This window comes from Hypanus sabinus, chromosome 4, assembly GCF_030144855.1.
Source record: "Hypanus sabinus isolate sHypSab1 chromosome 4, sHypSab1.hap1, whole genome shotgun sequence".
Classification (NCBI taxonomy): domain Eukaryota; kingdom Metazoa; phylum Chordata; class Chondrichthyes; order Myliobatiformes; family Dasyatidae; genus Hypanus; species Hypanus sabinus.
The window spans coordinates 9015140-9033651 of NC_082709.1; the positions used below are offsets into that span (position 1 = coordinate 9015140).

The 18512-nt window shown below is 41.0% G+C and overlaps 1 protein-coding gene across 3 annotated transcripts in view; it reads right to left on the reverse strand.

Annotated features, from left to right (window-relative positions):
• The window catches only part of tgfbr2l (transforming growth factor beta receptor-like), a 104069-nt gene continuing 85557 nt past the window's right edge, over positions 1 to 18512 (reverse strand). For all 3 annotated transcript variants that reach the window (XM_059966359.1, XM_059966360.1, XM_059966362.1), the window contains 2 exons: positions 14047 to 14174; positions 1 to 5430 (listed from right to left, as the gene is read on the reverse strand). In XM_059966359.1, coding sequence (XP_059822342.1) covers positions 5200 to 5430; positions 14047 to 14174 — 359 coding nt within the window. In that variant the 3' untranslated portion in view covers positions 1 to 5199. The remainder of the gene's footprint in view (positions 5431 to 14046; positions 14175 to 18512) is intronic.

Consider the following 18512-nt stretch of genomic DNA (forward strand, 5'->3'; position numbering starts at 1 on the left):
GAAGGTAAATTAACATCAGCCTATCAGTGGCCAAATGCTTTAGTTCAGTAACTCCTTTACTTCAGACAACTGACCGTTTAGGAATGAAATCTCCTAAAGTCTCAGGACTGGAAGACTTGAGTTATAGGAAAGATTGAATAGGCTAGGTCATTATACCTTAGGATGTAAAAGATTGAGAGGAGATTTGATACAGGTATACAGAATTATGAAGGGTATAGATAAGACTGAATGCAAGCAGGCTTTTGCCACTGAGGTTGAGCGGGACAACAACCAGAGATCATGGGTTAAGTGTGAAAGGTGAGAAGTTTAAGAGGAACATGAGGGGAAACTTCACTCAGAGGGTCGTGAGAGTCTGAAGTGAGCTGTAAACGCAAGAGATTGCAAACTTGATTTCAATGTTTAAGAAAGGTTTGAATAGATACATGGATGGTAGGGATATGGAGGGCTATGGTTCTGGTGCAGGTCAATGGGAGTAGGCAGTTTAAATGGTTCAGCATGGACTAATGGGCCAAAAGGCCTTTTTCTGTACTGTACTGTACTTCTCTATGACTCCAATTTGGAACTGTACTGAGATATGCCTTTTGATTTTGTGCTTTCATATTCTGTGATGTTGCTCATTTTTTTGTTGCTGTCTGTGTGATTTTTTTGCACATGGGCGGGACAAGGCATGTTAATGTTTGATGATTTTTCTTTGAACAGTTTGGTTCCATGGTCCTTCTCTGTGTTGTGACTGTCTGTGGGGAAGAGGCATTTCGGGGTGGTATGTCGCATACATACTTTGATAGCACGTGTACTTCGGATCTTTGAATCCATAAACCTTTATTTCTATCTCTGTCATACGGACTTAAGAATCAAGTACAGGAGATATGTGCAACCCAAGTGTGCTCTGTCATTTAATAAGACGGTGGCTGGTATGATTGTAACTTCATCTCTGTATCTCTCTTCCCACATTACTTTTTCAGCACCTGCCTGTAATCTTTGTTTTAAAAATATTCCATTGTGCATCTAGCTTGCTTTCCCCTTCTGTAACTTTGAAATCTGAGAGAAAATAAGTTTAGTCTCATTGCTGTCTTAAATGGATAAGCCCGTGTATTTAAACTCTGACTCCTATCTCACAAGAGGCAGCATCCTCTCCACATCCACTTTATCAAACCCCCACATGATTATAATGCTCCACTCAACTCACTTCTCAATAGGAAGAAAATAAAATGGTGGAATTAGTGCAAGGGTTCCCAAACTGGGGTTCATGGCATGATAAGGCTCATTGGCATGAAAAAGGTTGTGAACTGCATGATAGTGTAAAAATGATGTTCTGATGTTTGGAGTGGACTGACAGCCCTACTTCAGTTCTGTTAGTCCAGTAAATCTCTGAAATGTTTAATCTTCTTCCTGAAATAAGAGAACCAATGTCACATTCAGTACTCTAAATCTGGAATCATTATTTGCCTGAATAACTGAAACATAACCTTTCTGCTTCTGTACTCACATTCCCTGACAACAAGAACCATGGTAACATAGCGCTTAGCACAACACTATTACAGCTTGGAGTGTTTCGGAGCTTGGACTTCAAACCCAGTGCCGCTCTGTCAGGAGTTTGCACATTCTCCCCCGGTTTTCCCCGGGTGATCCGGTTTCTCCCACAATCCAAAGGCCCAAAGGTTAATAAGTTAATTGGTCACTGTAATTAGGATAGGGTTAATTGGGGTTTGCTAAGGCAGTGAGGCTTGAAGGGACGGATGTGCCTACTCCACGGTGCGTCACTAAATAAAACAAAATTAAACAAAACAATATCACTCTTTTAGCCTTTATTACTTGCGTCTTTTGCAAATTATGTACTAGAACAGCAGGTTCTCTTTGCGTCTCAGAACTTCCGCATTTCTGAGCATTTCGATAATGTGTTTTGTGTTTGCTTTTCTGCTGAAATGCAGAGTTTCATATTTTTCCAGTTTCTACTCCATTTGCAAATCTTTCTGTACTCACTTAAACTACACGTACCCTCTATTGCCTCCTTGTGTCCTTTTCACAACTCTTTTGTGCTAATGCCAGGTGACTGGCATTAATTTTAAGGTGACTGAAGGAAAGCTTAGGGGGTTGACAGAGATAAGGTCTTTACACAAAGAGTGGTGGGTGCATGGAATGTCCTGCCAGGGATGGTGGTAGAGGCATATGCTTTAAAGAAGCTCTTAAATAGGTACACATTTGGTAGAAAGTGGAGGCCAATGTGGGAGGGAAGGGTTATTCATCTGTTTTCCCCAACCTTTTTTATACTGTGGACCAATACCATTAAACAAGAGATCCGTGGACTCTAAGTTGGGAGTCCCTGGGTTAAAGGGTCGGCACAACATTGCATTATTGTGCTGTAGGGAGGGTTCAATATTTTTGTACTGTCCCTTTCTGTCATCAGCAAGTTCAGCAGCAATGATAATGCTTTGCCATTTGTTTCCCTCAGGCTTGTAACTCTTCCTCTGAGTCCATGGTAAACTTATGATCTCAAACTGTCAGTTATTTTTAAAAACTTGCAAAATATTTAGATGTTAACATAAACCATCAATGCACGTTCTTGACTGTCCTACTGTGGAACATATTTAGAGGAAACCATTAATTGTGCCTAATTTTCATCAGCTGAAAAAGAAAATAAATGCATGTGCAGATGCCTATTCCAGCAACTGAGGGCATTTTGCCTTTGACAAAATGTATTACTTTCCTTAAAGTTGTGTGCTGAATGATCATGAGGAGAATGAAGTTTTCATAAGTGTTTTCTCTTCATTTGAGTTACCTGGACATAGTGTTACTAGCTGTATAGTCTCCCAGCTTCTGAACAGTTACAGTTGTGTATGTTATAGTTCCCAATCTCAACTGCCATGAAGTGACCGAGGGAAGTTCATCTGAGGGGAGAACTCTGTCCCTTGAGAGAAGACATTAGAACATGTACAATATGCAACCACACACTAAACAGTGAAATATGGAAAAATAAATTAATGCATTACATTATTGTTAAATGTAGGTGCTGATTACTTGATCAGGATTTGAATGTACCATCAATACGTGAACAAACAAATATAAATCTGATATAAATTTAGAGAGTTTTAACATTTCAAAACAAATACTTTAATCATTGGAAGAAAATTTTGTGCTATGCTAATATGTTTGGGAAGGTATTCTGCAAACAAATTTATTTATACATGTATAATATTCTGCTTACATCATGTGGAATTTGATAATTATACTGCACAACAAAGACTTTGCTTCCTGAATAATTTTATGTGTATTGTATGGATTTTGAGCTGTTGATTGTGAAAATAGCCATGAAATTTCCCTAACACGGATCTTTCTTTAAAAAAATATTGCCCCTATTTGTTATTTCAATTCATAATTCAAGTAAATTGAAATGTTTCCCACAACGTAAGCTGAAAGGTTTTCTATCTTGTCCAGTCATTCCTGAGCATGCTCAGGCAGAGTGGATACTGCATGACAGGACAGGTTTTAGAAAGGCTATAAATTTCCATGAAGGATTTTGATATTTGAGACAGAAGTTTCCCAGAATAACTGATGCCAAGATTAAGGAAGGCACTTCTGTTGGTTCACAAACCAAACAGGCTTTCAATGACAGGCAACTTGAAGATCTTCTAGTGGCACCGGAGAAAACTGCATGGAAGGCATTCAAGGATGCTGTTGGAATCTTTCATGCTAACTACAGAGCACCTAACTATGTGCAGTTGCTTCAAAGATACAAAACCATGAAGTGCAACATGTCACTAAAGATTCATTTTCTGTATTCCCATTTAGATTTCTTCCCTGAAAACTTATCTCTGTATCTCTGTCAGTGACAGGCATGTTGAAAGGTTCACTAGGACATTGCAGTCTTGGAGAGATGGTATCAGGGCAACTGGAATCCATCAATACTGGCTGATTATTGTTGGACTCTTAAGTGAGATTCTTCAGACATGGAGTACAAATGAAAAACATCAACAAAGCATTTTTAACTTAGCTGAACCATTGCAAAGCATCAGTACCATTATTCAATTAAATGCATTATATTCAATAAAGGTTAATTTCTTGTTTCTCCAAATACCTACATTATACAAATAGTCTGAAAATATATACGTGTTCAGCTTCAAGTGGTCTTTCATAACCACAAGAAAAATTCTGAGGAAGCAATACTTCCCAAAAAAAAACTTGTTATCCCCTGTTACTTGGATCATAGCTCAGCAACAAAAATGCATTTGTGAGCACTGCTATCAACATTCTTATAGTATCATCACCAAGCCAGTTTCGCAAATTCTTACCATTTAGTGAATACGATATAACTGAGATTGGCAATGCGATGCACATGTTGACTGACAGTAAATTTGCCCCGGCAATTTTCCAAGGATCAAAAAGTACATCACTATGAATGCTAGATTGCCACAAGCCAGTTATCCCTGTGGTCACTTTCCTGACACCTCTTGCCTAAAACCCAAAAGGTCAGAAGGACCATGAGGCTTTGGTTTCATTGTCCGTTCTTGTACTGAAAATCAAGAGCAAAAGGGCTTCTGTCCCTCTGCTCTGCAGGAGGTTTCGGGACAATTTCTTTACCACGATTTCTTCATAATTTCTTTACCGTATCCAAAAATTAAATTCAATAAGCTAGTCTACTGCTTGTATATCGTAGATCTGAATCCATCATAACCGATTGACTTCCAACAAATGTGCAACCAATTTACCAGCACATTGATATGTGGAAATGACATCTAATAAATATTTATTACCTCTAATAGAACCTTTTATAATGACTTTGCCCCATTTCAACTAATCATTGTTGCTTAGCATAAATTTAGATTTATTTGGAGCGTAATTTAATGCCTTACAGAGAATGAGTTGTATGTATAATGTAATTAATATTCTGGACTTCAAAGTACATCATCTTTGGTGATTAAATTGTGTCAAGATTTGTTTCCACAACTTGGACAGGAAGAATGCACTTAAAATTATTATAACAGAAAGCACGCCAGCAGTGTACACTGCAGTTGAGTGCACAAGCCAGACTTTCATTATGATTAAGTGTGCACTAACTTGGAATCACATACCTCATCAGATTAAATCATTATGAATAATACATTATCTTAAGGGGATTTTCTTCATTTAACATGCTTTTTGAATATTTCCTCTCAGTCATGTCATTTCATGCACAAAAAGATCAAAATTCATGCTTGAATTTGTTCATACATCTGTGACTACTTGAGTATTTTTATGTTCAGCAGTGCTTCCAAGGTTTAAGGGCTCAGAACTTCCTCCCTTTCTTGCTTCAGTGGCGGAATTGTTATTGAGGACATCTTCAAAGTTCATTTGCGCCATCATATTGATCCTTTCAGCCACGCAGTGGGCTGTTAAACGTGCCTCTGGATCATGGTCCCAACACTCAACAATAGTGTCACAGAGGAAGTGCATGCCCTGTACAAGGAATAATAAAAATACATGGTGGTTGCTATTGTATATAAGCTAATCAGACTATATATTCACCTACAGGCAACACTTTCGACTTCAACTGGTCAGATATTTGTATTAATTTCTGTAACAAACTTATTAATAAAAGGAGCTCAATATTGCAATGCCTTGGATAATGCCCTGGTTCACATTTTTACTGTTACGTTGTATGTATTTCATTTTGCAGTTCTGTGAGAGCTGCTTGTTTTCAACTTATGTTTGGGTTATTATTGAAGTTGAGAGATGAGGAGAAACCAGGACAGGACTTCGTCAGAGCGGGCAGCGGAGTCCATGGTAGCAGAGTCCTGGGCTTTGGCTAAGTGGGCTTCGGCGTAAGGGGACTTCGGTAAGCTTGTCTGATTGCTCGCTGAGGGGAAGAAGTTAAGGTCGCTAGGTGCTTTTTAGACTTATTCTATTAATCCAGTTCAGGTATGGGGGAGACAGTCAGAGCAGTGGTGTGCTCCGTATGCAGTATGTGGGAGGTCAGGGTCAACACAGTTGCCCCTGATGACCACACCTGCAAAAGGTGCGTCCAGCTGCAGCTCCTATCAGACCGAGTTAGGGAGTTGGAGCAGGAGCTGGATGAACTACGGATCATTCGGGAGGTGGAGGCAGAGATAGATAGGAGTTATCAGGAGGTAGTCACACCAAAAAACCAAGAAGTAGGCAGATGGGTGACGGTCCAGAGGGGCAGGGGGAGCAGGCAGAGAGAGCAGAGCACCCCTGCGGCCATTCCCATTAACAATAAGTATACCATACTGGATACTGTTGATGGGGATGACCTACCAGGAATGAGTTGTAGTGGTCCTGCCTCTGGCACAGAGGTTGAACCCTCAACTAGAAAGGGGAGGAGGGAAGAGAAGAGAGCGATAGTTTTAGGGGACTCTATAGTTAGGGGGGCAGATAGGAGATTTTGTGGGGCAGATCGGGAGTCTCGGATGGTCTGTTGCCTCCCTGGTGCCAGGGTCCGGGACATCTCAGATCGGGTGCAGGCTATTCTTGAGAATGAGGGCATGAACCCAGATGTAGTGGTCCATGTAGGGACCAATGATGTAGGTAAGGTGAGTGAGGAGAGTTCTGCTTAGAGGAGAACTGCTTAGAGAGTTCAGGGAGTTAGGAGTGAAGCTGAAAGGCAGGACCTCCAGGGTGACAATCTCGGGATTGCTACCTGTGCCACGTGCGAGTGAGGCGAAGAATAGAATGATTATGCACATTAATACGAGGCTGAGAGCATGGTGCAGGAAGGAAGGGTTCAGGTTTTTGGATAATTGGTCTTTGTTCCAGGGACATTGGGATCTGTTTCGAAGGGACGGTCTACATCTGAAATGGAGGGGTACTAACATTCTTGCAGGAGTGTTTGCCAGTGCTGCTGGGGGGGGTTTAAACTAGATGTGCAGGGGGCAGGGATCCAGATCCAGAGGGTTGGTCAGAAGGTGCATGGGGTTAAATGTGTACAAGCTTTGGGTGATCTTGAGAAGGTCATCAAAATTCAGGGTGCAATTTGCCCGATGGAAGTTCAAGGAGCTGGGTTAGGTACAGTAGACAGTGTTTTAAGCAAAGAGAGGAGGAATGGGCTAAGAATTCTATACTTGAATGCGCGTAGTGTCAGAAATAAGACAGATGAGCTTGAAGCTCAGATGAAAATGGGGAACTACGATATTGTTGGGATAACGGAGACATGGCTGCAAGGGGATCAGGCCTGGGAATTGAGTGTACCAGGGTATACGTGCTATCGTAGAGACAGAAATATGGGAAGAGGGGGTGGGGTGGCCCTGTTGGTGAGGAATGAGATTCAGTCCTTAGCAAGAGGTGACTTGGGAACAGGGGAAGTAGAGTCTGTGTGGATTGAGCTGAGGAACAGTAAGGGTAAAAAGACCCTAATGGGTGTTGTGTACAGGCCCCCAAACAGTAGCGTGGATATTGGGTACAAGTTGATTAGGGAGTTAACATTGGCATGTGCTAAAGGTAATGCAGTCATTATGGGAGATTTCAACATGCAGGTGGACTGGGAGAATCAGGTAGGTGCTGGACCCCAGGATAGGGAGTTTGTGGAGGGATGTATTTTTGGAACAGCTTGTGCTTGAACCAACCAGGAACGAGGCTATTTTGAACTTGGTGATGTGTAATGAACAGGAATTGATAAGTGATCTTGAAGTAAAGGAGTCATTAGGAAGTAGTGATCATAACATGATAAGTTTTTATCTACAATTTGAGAGGGATAGGGGCAGATCAGAGGTGTCAGTGTTGCAATTAAATAAAGGAGACTACGGAGCCATGAGGGAAGAGCTGGCCAAAGTTAAATGGGCGGATGCCCTGGCAGGAAAGACAGTGGATCAGCAGTGGCAGATATTCTTGGGCATAATACAAAAGATGCAAATGCAGTTCATTCCAATGAGAAGGAAGGATTCAAAGAGGGGGAAGGGGCCACAGTGGTTGACAAAGGAAGTCAGAGATTGTATAGCATTAAAGAAAAAGAAGTATGACAGGGCTAAGATGAGTGGGAATACAGATGATTGGGAAAGTTTTAAGGAACAGCAGATCTTAACTAAAAAAGCAATACGGAGAGAAAAAATCAGGTATGAGCTCAGTCTAGCCAGGAATATAAAAGGGGATAGCAAAAGCTTTTTTAGCTATGTGAAGAGAAGGAAGATAGTTAAGAACAATGTTGGCCCCTTGAAGAATGAATTGGGAGAAATTGTTATGGGAAACAGGGAAATGGCAACAGAATTTAATGCATACTTTAGATCTGTCTTCACCAGGGAGGACACAAGCAATCTCCCAGATGTATGGATGGGCAAGGGTCATAAGATATCAGAGAAATTGAGACAGATTGACATTAGGAAAGATACTGTGATGAGTAGACTGGTAGGACTGAAGGCTAATAAATCCCCGGGTCCAGATGGTCTGCATCTGAGGGTTCTAAAAGAGGTGGCTCAGGAAATTGCGGATGCATTGGTAATCATTTTCCAATGTTTCTTAGATTCAGGATCAGTTCCTGAAGATTGGAGAGTGGCTAATATTGTCCCACTTTTCAAGAAGGGAGGGAAGGAGAAAACGGAGAACTATCGCCCTGTTAGCCTAACGTCAGTCGTGGGGAAGATGCTTGAGTCCATTATTAAGGACGAAATAGTGGCACATCTAGATGGCAGAAATAGGATTAGGCCGAGCCAGCATGGATTTACCAAGGGCAAATCATGCTTGACTAATCTGTTGGAGTTTTTTGAGGGTGTAACAAGGATGTTAGACGAGGGTAAGCCAGTAGATGTTGTGTACCTAGATTTTCAGAAGGCATTCGATAAGGTGCCACATAGGAGATTGGTGAGTAAAATCAGAGCTCATGGCATTGGGGGCAGGGTTTCAACATGGATAGAAAACTGGTTGGCAGATAGAAAGCAAAGGGTAGCAGTGAATGGGTGTTTCTCAGACTGGCTGGAGGTGACTAGTGGGGTACCACAGGGCTCTGTATTGGGACCACAGCTCTTTACGATTTATGTCAATGATTTAGATGAGGGCATTGAAAACTATATCAGCAAGTTTGCTGATGATACTAAACTGGGTGGCAGTGTGACATGCGAAGAGGACGTTAGGAGAATACAGGGAGACTTATATAGGCTGAGTGAGTGGGCAGATACTTGGCAGATGTCATTCAATGTGAATAAATGTGAAGTTATCCACTTTGGAAGCTGGAACAAGAGGGCAGAGTATTGTCTGAACGGTGTCGAGTTAGGTAAGGGAGGAATGCAAAGAGACCTAGGAGTCCTAGTTCATCAGTCAATGAAGGTGAATGAGCAAGTGCAACAGGCAGTAAAGAGGGCCAATGGAATGTTGGCCTTTATTACAAGGGGAATTGAATACAAGAGCAAGGATGTTCTTTTGCATTTGTACAGGGCCCTGGTGAGACCACACCTTGAATATTGTGTACAGTTTTGGTCTCCAGGTTTAAGGAAGGACATTCTGGCAATTGAGGAAGTGCAGCGTAGATTCACTAGGTTGATTCCTGGGATGGCAGGGCTGTCTTACGCAGAGAGATTGGAGAGATTGGGCTTGTACACGCTGGAATTGAGGAGATTGAGAGGGGATCTGATTGAAACGTTTAAGATAATTAAAGGATTTGATAGGATTGAGGCAGGAAATATGTTCCAGATGTTGGGAGAGTCCAGTACCAGAGGGCATGGATTGAGAATAAGAGGTCAGTTATTTAAAACAGAGTTGAGGAAGAGCTTCTTCTCCCAGAGAGTTGTGGAGGTGTGGAATGCACTGCCTCGGAAGACGGTGGAGGCCAATTCTCTGGATGCTTTCAAGAAGGAGCTGGATAGATATCTGATGGATAGGGGAATCAAGGGATATGGGGACAAGGCAGGGACTGGGTATTGATAGTGAATGATCAGCCATGATCTCAGAATGGCGGTGCAGACTCGAGGGGCCGAATGGTCTACTTCTGCACCTATTGTCTATTGTCTATTGTCTAAATTTGTGTCATCCATTTAGGATGGTGGGATTAAGGGGAGGTTTGTCTGGTGAGGGACTCTGAGGTTGGGCTTGGGGCTTCTGTTTGAGAGGAGATGAAGAGGAAAGACGCCCGAGAGAAGAGGTTGTAGGATTCAATCAGAGCAGGACCATGATTTGATGAAGCCCAGGGTGAGATTGATTGAGGACTGGTCACTTCAGGAAACCATGAGCTTCAACTTGTGCACATGAGACTGTCTCATTAAAATGGACCCTTTTCTTTACTAACCTTTAATCAAATTAAATCTTTTAATCGTATGCGGTGTACCATCTGTTATTTTGTGGCACTAATTTGTAACAGGGTAGCAAATTACACAGTATCCACACAAACCAGGGTTTGGGGTGGGATCTCACAAGTTTGACAGGGCTGGAGATGGTCTTCCCTAGACTTATGCAGCCGAGGGAACCGGGATGTTTCATCTATTATTCACCCATAATTACAGTTGATGGGTTTACAATTATTGTATTATTATTAATGGCTAAATTACAGTGTTGTTTAAAAGTCGTGGGAATGTATTTTATATATATAATGTACTGCACTGCACTGTTGCCGTAATAAAACCAAATTTCATGACATATTTAAGTGATGATAAACCTGATTCTGAAATGAGTCTCTATTGTGGACTGTGAATGGGAAGGGGGCAGGGAGAGGGAAATCAAAGGACCATAACATATAAGAACAGAATTAGGCCATTTGGCCCATCAAGTCTGCTCTGCCAAAAGGGGGGAGTGTGAAGCACCAGAAAGACATTCTGTAATGGTCAATAAACCAGTTGCTTGGAATCAAATGACCTTGCCTGGTGTCTCAGGGTTGGGTGTGCCTGCACCCATACCACATCCTACCCCTCCCTCCATTCTTTCTCTGCCACCTGTCCCACATCCCTCCCGAGGTGCTTCACCCTTGTCAGTCCCAACATCCTTTGCTCCCACCAGATAAACAAACTCGCTCTCCGTTCCATGTTGACAAATACAGTCATCTACAAAAGTCTTAGGCACCTTAGCTATATATATGCACCTAAGATTTTTACACAGTACTGTATATGAAAAATATTTTCGTTCTATGTTTGAAGTAATAGTCTACAATAATTACTGTGTAATGGCCAAAAGTGATTTCTTGAAGTAAATCCATAAACCAGTTGATTTTGATTTTAAATTGATGAAATACTCCTCATCTTAGTGGTGAAATTAAAGCTTCTACTAAAAGTTCTACTGTTGACCACAGGAGCCAGATTTATTAATATAAATGTAAAGATTTCAAAGTTCTTCTCCCAGGTTATTTCCATTGGAAGGTTAAGATGAGAAGGATTAGAACAGCGACATTGTGTGATACAAAGGAGGAAGAATAGGCTATTTAAAGGCAGTAAAGCTTGTTCTGCCAGTCAGTGTGTGTGTGGTTGTTTGTTTGTTACTGGCAAGGCCAACATGAGAGCTGTGCATTCAACGCAGACCTTGTTAGGGACATTTCATCTCATAACTGAATTCTTATTTTCCTTCTCCAACTGCATTGAGTATACGAGGGGTGATTGATAAGTTTGTGGCCTACAGTAGAAGGAGTCAGTTTTAGAAAACCTAGCACATTTATTTTTCAACATAGTCCCTGCCTACACTTACACACTTAGTCCGGCAGTTATGGAGCATACGGATCTTGGACCTCCAGAAAGTGTCTGCAGATGGGTGATTGATAAGTTTGTGGCCTATGGTAGAACGATATGAGTTACAGAGCTCTCATTACATGCATATGCAGGTCAGTTCTGAGTGATTCTGCAGAAAGTTTGAATAACTCATCTCCTTCTACCTTAGGCCATGACCTTATCAATCACCCCTGATGAGTTATTAACTGATGAATTAGTAGGCTGTCTTGTGGAATGCCTATTATTTCACTGTGGTAATGGGTAATCCAAGATTTAGACCCATCAGCATTGAGAGTTTCAAAGTTGGATAATGCACATTATGAAGGGGAACTTGTAGATGCTTTCAGTCTCATATTGGTTTGCCTTTTGTCTCTAGCCATTAACCTTAGTCTGTGGGAACCATTGGAATGAGCCCCGGGAGATTTACGAGAGCAAGATGAAATGAGCCCTCTACAATTACAGAAGGGTGGGGCTAGTTGGTTATGGTGCAATATATACACAGTTATGAAATGAATATTTCCGGCCTCTCCGCAGCACACCAGGAATGTTGCCTGTGTATTGTTTCATTGCAGCTTGCCTAGTTTCATTTTCTGAATTGTTGTGAATAAATAAACGGAGCTATTTACAGGAAAACAAATAGTTTACTGCATCATCAGCAAACGAACCTGCACCTGATTTTATCATGCAGATAATGCAGGGTATAGATAAGGTAAATGCAAGCAGACATTTTCCATTGAGGTTGGGTGGGACTACAACTGGAGGTCATGGGTTGAGGGTGAAAGGTGAAAAGTTTAAGGGGAAATTTCTTCTCTCAGTGGGAGGTGAGATTGTGGAGTGGGCTGTCAGTAAGTGCATATGAGCATACGAGCTTGATTTCAACATTTAAGATAAGTTTGGATAGGTATGTGGATGGCAGAGGTATGGAGGGCTATGGTCCTGGTGCAAGTCAATGGAACTAAGCAGCTTAAATGGTTCAGCATGGACTAGATGGGTCAAAGACTGTTTCTGTGCTGTACATTTCTAAGATTCTAATGTAACTAAAAATGGCCAAGTGTAGATGTTTCCACAGCAGTAGTGGCAGCAATGGCCTGCAGTTATCTGCCAACCACCATCTGCTCGGTCAGTGGAGGTTCCCTTTGATTAGTGCCAGTGCTCTTATGCCTCACTTGGACAAATGCAGCCTTGATGTGAAGGGTTATTTCACCACAGGTATTCGGTGTTATGCTTTGTAACTTCAAAACATTAAATTAATTCAAAGGAAGACACGGGAGTCCGAAATGTAGGTTTAACTTTGAGGTCCAAATTTAGTTAACTACAATGAGGTCTCTAGCCCTAAACCAGAGGTTTCTAGCCTGGGGTCTGAGGTCGGCAGTCCCCTTGCTTAATGGTAGGGACCCGTGGCATTAAGAAGGTTGGGAACCCCTGCCCTAAATCTTTGGTTAACAAATACCAGTCTCAGAATTTAGATTTTTTTTCAGAATTTCAATAAGCATTTACTTCAGTAGTGATACTAACTCTAACATGTTTCATCCACAAAGATATGGCTTTTAAAGTCTCCTTTTTTTGCAGGATAAAGTTCCAAATACCATGAGGTTAATTCGGAACAGCTGCTGAAAATCCAGAACAAGGAGAAAAAGCTGGTCACACCAGACATGTTAACCAATATCTATTGGGAAGGCAAGGAAGCAATTATTATGATAAGGCACATAAACTATTCTCTTCAGTTTATTCCTTTTTAAGTAGATATATACACTTGACAGTAGAACAAATCTCTAGAAACCAGTGAAATAAAATTAACACAACGAAACCCTGCTCGCATATAACACTACCATTATGGACTCAAGATCTGGGATTTTGCCTGTTTTCAACAAGGTCACGTTTTCAACAATTTTCAACATGCAGCTAGATTTAATATTAAAATTTGGGATGAACTTCCATTGGCATGAGACGCCAAAAAAAAATTCTCACTAGGCAAATAAAATAAAAGTTCAATTTGTCATCAAATAGGAACATTCCTACTTGAAGTAATTGTAGCAAATTGATAAGTTTCCAGAGAAAAGTATTTCAAGAGATAAATTTGAAAAGGATACCATTTTTCTAAATAAGCATTAAAATTAGGTTTGCTTTATATTATTAAGTATACTGATTTTACAACATACATTTAATATCACCCTTTTCATAAAATACAGAAAAATGGTTCTTTTAAACGCAAGGCACGGAATGATATTCCCAATAATTCTGTAGATGTCAAATCATACTTTTAAAAAGAGAAGTCTGTATCAGCATTGATATTTATTTCACTCTTAGTCTTCTTAGTAGCATGGTCCTTCACTGATTCTATTATAGTTGTTGGATTTATTGAGTGTGCCCACAACTAAAGGGTTGTAAATGGTGACCTATACAATGTGTACTTCGATAATAAATTTACTTTGAACTTTGAACCTACTTTATGCACCAGCCAGCTGCTGGGGATTTCAGGACGGCCTCTGTCCCGCAGTACAATGTCTCTCATACTTTCAACACATGGATGTTCACGAACCTTTGAACTAAACGGCGATTCGTAGCTTTTCACCTCTGTAAGAAATGTTATAGCAACACACAGAAATAATGAATATTACTGATTTTTACCTAAAATGTAGTAATATTATTTTGAAAAGCACTATGATAAATCCCTTTAAATATTTCAGTTTAATTGTTGAAATCAGTATTAGGGTTAACTGCAATCAAATGCAATAAATATTATGTCCTCAAGATTTGAGGGCAGAGTGGACAGTGAGGAAGGCTATCAACCCTTGCAGCATAATCTGGACCAGCTGGAAAAGTAAGTTGAAAAATGACAGATGGAATTTAATGCAGACAAGTGTGAGGTGATGCATTTTGGCAGGACAAACCAGGATGGGACTTTTACAAAATAAAATATGTGCATATGAAAAATAAACACAAAGGACAGGAGTAGGACAAGTTCATTCATATTGAAAACATAGATAAAAAGGAAAAAAAAACACCTTTTCGCATTCCAAAACTGGTTGATATATGCTGGAGGACACAAAATTTGGCAGAGGTAAGCAAACAGTGATCAGAAGTGCTGTGTCTCCAACTTAAAGATTCCAAGTCAAGTTCTTCTGCTGTTTGAGCTCGTCATACTGATCATAATTATGAACTGTGCACTCGGAGTGAGACACTTCCTGGCTCTGTACCACATAACCAGTGCCTAGGGACCTCAAAACCAGACTCCCAACCTCAATGCAATGAATCTAAAATTGCTGATCATAGTTCATATTTCTGTCTAATAAAAGGCACTGCATCTGCCAAAGTGATACAGGTACGTCACATGGATATGATTGGCAGTGCGGACTCAATGGGCCAGAAGGGGTACTGTGGGGTATCACTAACTAAAAAGAGACAATAAAATTAAAAAATGTTCTGATGAAAGGTCTTGGCTTGAAATGTCAGCTGTTCATTCATTTTCCATAGATTCTGCCTGACCTGCTGAGTTCCTTCAGTTTTTGGATGTGGTGCTTTGGATTATCAGCATTGCAGAATGTCGTGTGTTTAGAAACAGAGAAACATAGAAAACCTAAAGCACAATACAGGCCCTTCGGCCCACAAAGCTGTGTCGAACATGTCCTTACCTTAGAACTACCAAGGCTTTACCCATAGCCCTCTATTTTTCTAAGCTCCATGTAGCCATCCAGGAGTCTCTCAAAAGACTGTACCGTATCCGCCTCCACCACCGCCGCTGGCAGCCCATTCCACACACTCACCACTCTCTGTGTTAAAAAACTTACCCCTGACATCTCCTCTGTACCTACTTCCAAGCACCTTAAAACCTTAAAGCACCTTAGCCCTCTCGTGCTAGCCATTTCATCCCTGGGGGAAAAAAAAGCCTCTGACTATCCACATGATCAATGCCTCTTATTATCTTGTACACCTCTATCAGGTACCTCTCATCCTTCGTTTTCACTTCCATAGACACTGCCTGACCTGCAGAGTTCCTCCAGTATTTTGGATGTGTTACTTTGGATTGCCAGCATCTGCAGAATCTCTTGTACTTATAAAGATGGTTGCTCTGACTAAAAACCTCTCTTGCAGGACTTGTTTGCATGCTGGAGCACTAGAGGAAATGGTCGTATGAGCCAATATGCTTTCCTTGATCAGAGGTTTTCACAGGAACTTGATGTAGGAAATTATATTTAGGCTATTAAGGTTCTTCTGTGTAATTTGGTACTTCTAGCTGATGTCATTCTGAAAAGAGGTAGTCTTCTCATGCCTCTATGTGGGTTGTTGAATGATACAAGTGAATTTCTTCTTTGGGTGTTTTTAAAGAAAAATACAGAAATAGACTAACCTTAACAACATAACACCATAACTTAACAACATAGCAACCACAATAATACCTGGCAGGCATATCCCAATTAAGTACGCACCTTAGAGTATGTTTAGAAGAAAATCCTACAGGAAGTAGTGGATATGGCCCAGTCCATCACAGGTAACATTGTCCCAACCATTGAACACATCTACACAGAACATTGTCACAGGAAAGCAGCTTCCTCATCGGGTCTCCCATCACCCAGGTCATGCTTGCTTTTCACTGCTTCCACAAGGAAGAAGATACAGGAGCCTTGGGACTCACACCGCCAGGTTCAGGAATAGTTATTACCCCTCAGGCACTTGAACCAATGGGGTTAACTTCACTCAACTTCACCCACCCCATCACTGAAATGTTCCTACAAACTACTGACTCACTTTCAAGGACTAATTTATTTCTAGTAATTGTTTCATTTTCCTTTTGTAGTTACAGTGTGTTGGCCTTTGCACGTTGATTGTTTGTCCATCCTGCAGAGTGCAGTCTCTCATTAATTCTATTATGGTTCTTGCATTTATTGAGAATGTCCACAAGAAATTGAATCTCAGGGTTATATATCGTGCAATATATGAACCTTGATAATGAATTTACTTTGAACTTAAAATTTGAGATATTCACTTGGGTAAAATAAAAATCTATTAACTGACTCAGTTGGTCCTAATGTCGCCTGTCTTAATTCAAACCCCCTTACCACCATAGCAACACACATAAACTGTTGGAGGAACTCAGCAGGTCAGGCAGCTTCTATGGAAATGAAGCACAAGAGGTTCTGCAGATGCTAGAAATCCAAAGTAACACATACAAGATGCTGGAGGAACTCAGCAGCTCAGGAAGCATCTATGGAAAAGAGTAAACAGTCGATATTTCAGGATAGAAGGGGGGAGATGTATGAATAAAAAGGTGAGGGGAGGGGATGGAGGCTAGCTGGAGGGTGATAGGTGAAGTCAGGTGGGTGGGAAAGGATTATACTCCAGGGTTCTGAAAGGGATGGCTGAAGAAATTGTGGTGGCATTAGTAACGATCTTTCAAGAATCACTAGATTCTGGAATGATTCCGAAGACTGGAAAATTGCAAATGTCACTCCATTCTTCAAGAAGGGAGGGAGGTAGAAGAAAGGAAACTATTGGCCAGGTAGCCTGACTTCAGTGGTTGGGAAGTTGTTGGAGTCGGTTATTAAGCATGAGGTCTCAAGTTTGTTCACTGGAAGGAGAAATATAATCAGGTTGGGGGCGACCCAGATGGAATATAATGTGTTGCTCTTCCACTCTGAGGGCAGCTTCACCCTGGCACAAGAGGAGGCCATGGATCGACATGTGGGAAAGGGAATGGGAATCGGAATCCCTTTCTCCTATTGTCCACTCTCCTTTCCTTTCAGGTTCTTTTATCTTCAGCCCTTGACCTTTCCCACCTACCTGGCTTCACCTATCACATCCCAGCTGTCCTCTTTCCCCTCCCCTCACCTTTTAATTCAAACACTGCCCCTCACTTCTCTCTCAGTCCTGATGAAGAGCCTTGGCCCAAAACGTGGACTGTTTACTTTTTTTGATAGTTGCTGTCTGGCCTGCTGAGTTCCTCCAGTGCTGTGTGTGTGTGTTGCTCTGGATTTCCAGCATCTTCAGACTGTCTCGTGTTTGTGATTCCCCTTTATATTATTCAGAAAAGTTTAACTCAGGATAACTGCCTGGAATTGTTCAAACACGGATCACAGGCTTCATGCCAATTGGATTCACATGTACTGTACATGATATGTCTCTTGACATTTGATGCTTTCACTTTTGCTCCAATGTTCACATTGAAGATGAAAGACCATCCAAGGGAGAACAGCTGTTTCAAAGTGCCACTGTGACTCTATAACACAATGAGTCTGTTCTAAAGTCTGTGGGCACATTCAGTATTTAAAATAAAAGGCAGTTCTCATAAAGCAGGTGACACGAATTATCTGTAGGGATTACTTCCATCTTGGCACATTTTGAGTCAAAACTAATTACAAGTTCATCTATCTTCTGATCTACTCAAGAATGTCCCATAATCACAACCTAGATTAATAAATTCTAAGGGGACGCTGAACTTAGAATCAGGTAGAAGGTACAGGAGCCTCAGGAATCACACCGCCATGTTCAGAAACAGTTATTACCCCTCAACCATCAGGCTCCTGAGCTAAAGGAGGTAACTTCACTTGCCCCATCATTGAAATATCCCCACAACACTTTCAAAGAATTGTCATCTCATGTCCTTGGTAGTTATTGTTTATTTATTATTATTATTTCTTTCTTTTTGTATTTGTAGTTTGTTGTCTTCTGCACTCTGGTTGAACACCGAAGCTGGGTGGTCTTTCATTGATTCTGTTACGGATAGTCTATAGATTTTTTGATTATGCCCACGAGAAAATAAATCTCAGGGTTGTATATGGTACCATTTTGATAATAAATTTACTTTGAACTTTAACTTGTTTTACTTTGGCTGAGGTTCTAAGTTGTGGCCCTGCCAACCAGATTTGAATGAAAAATTAGCAACAGAATTAAAATAAATGACAACGACGATTTATT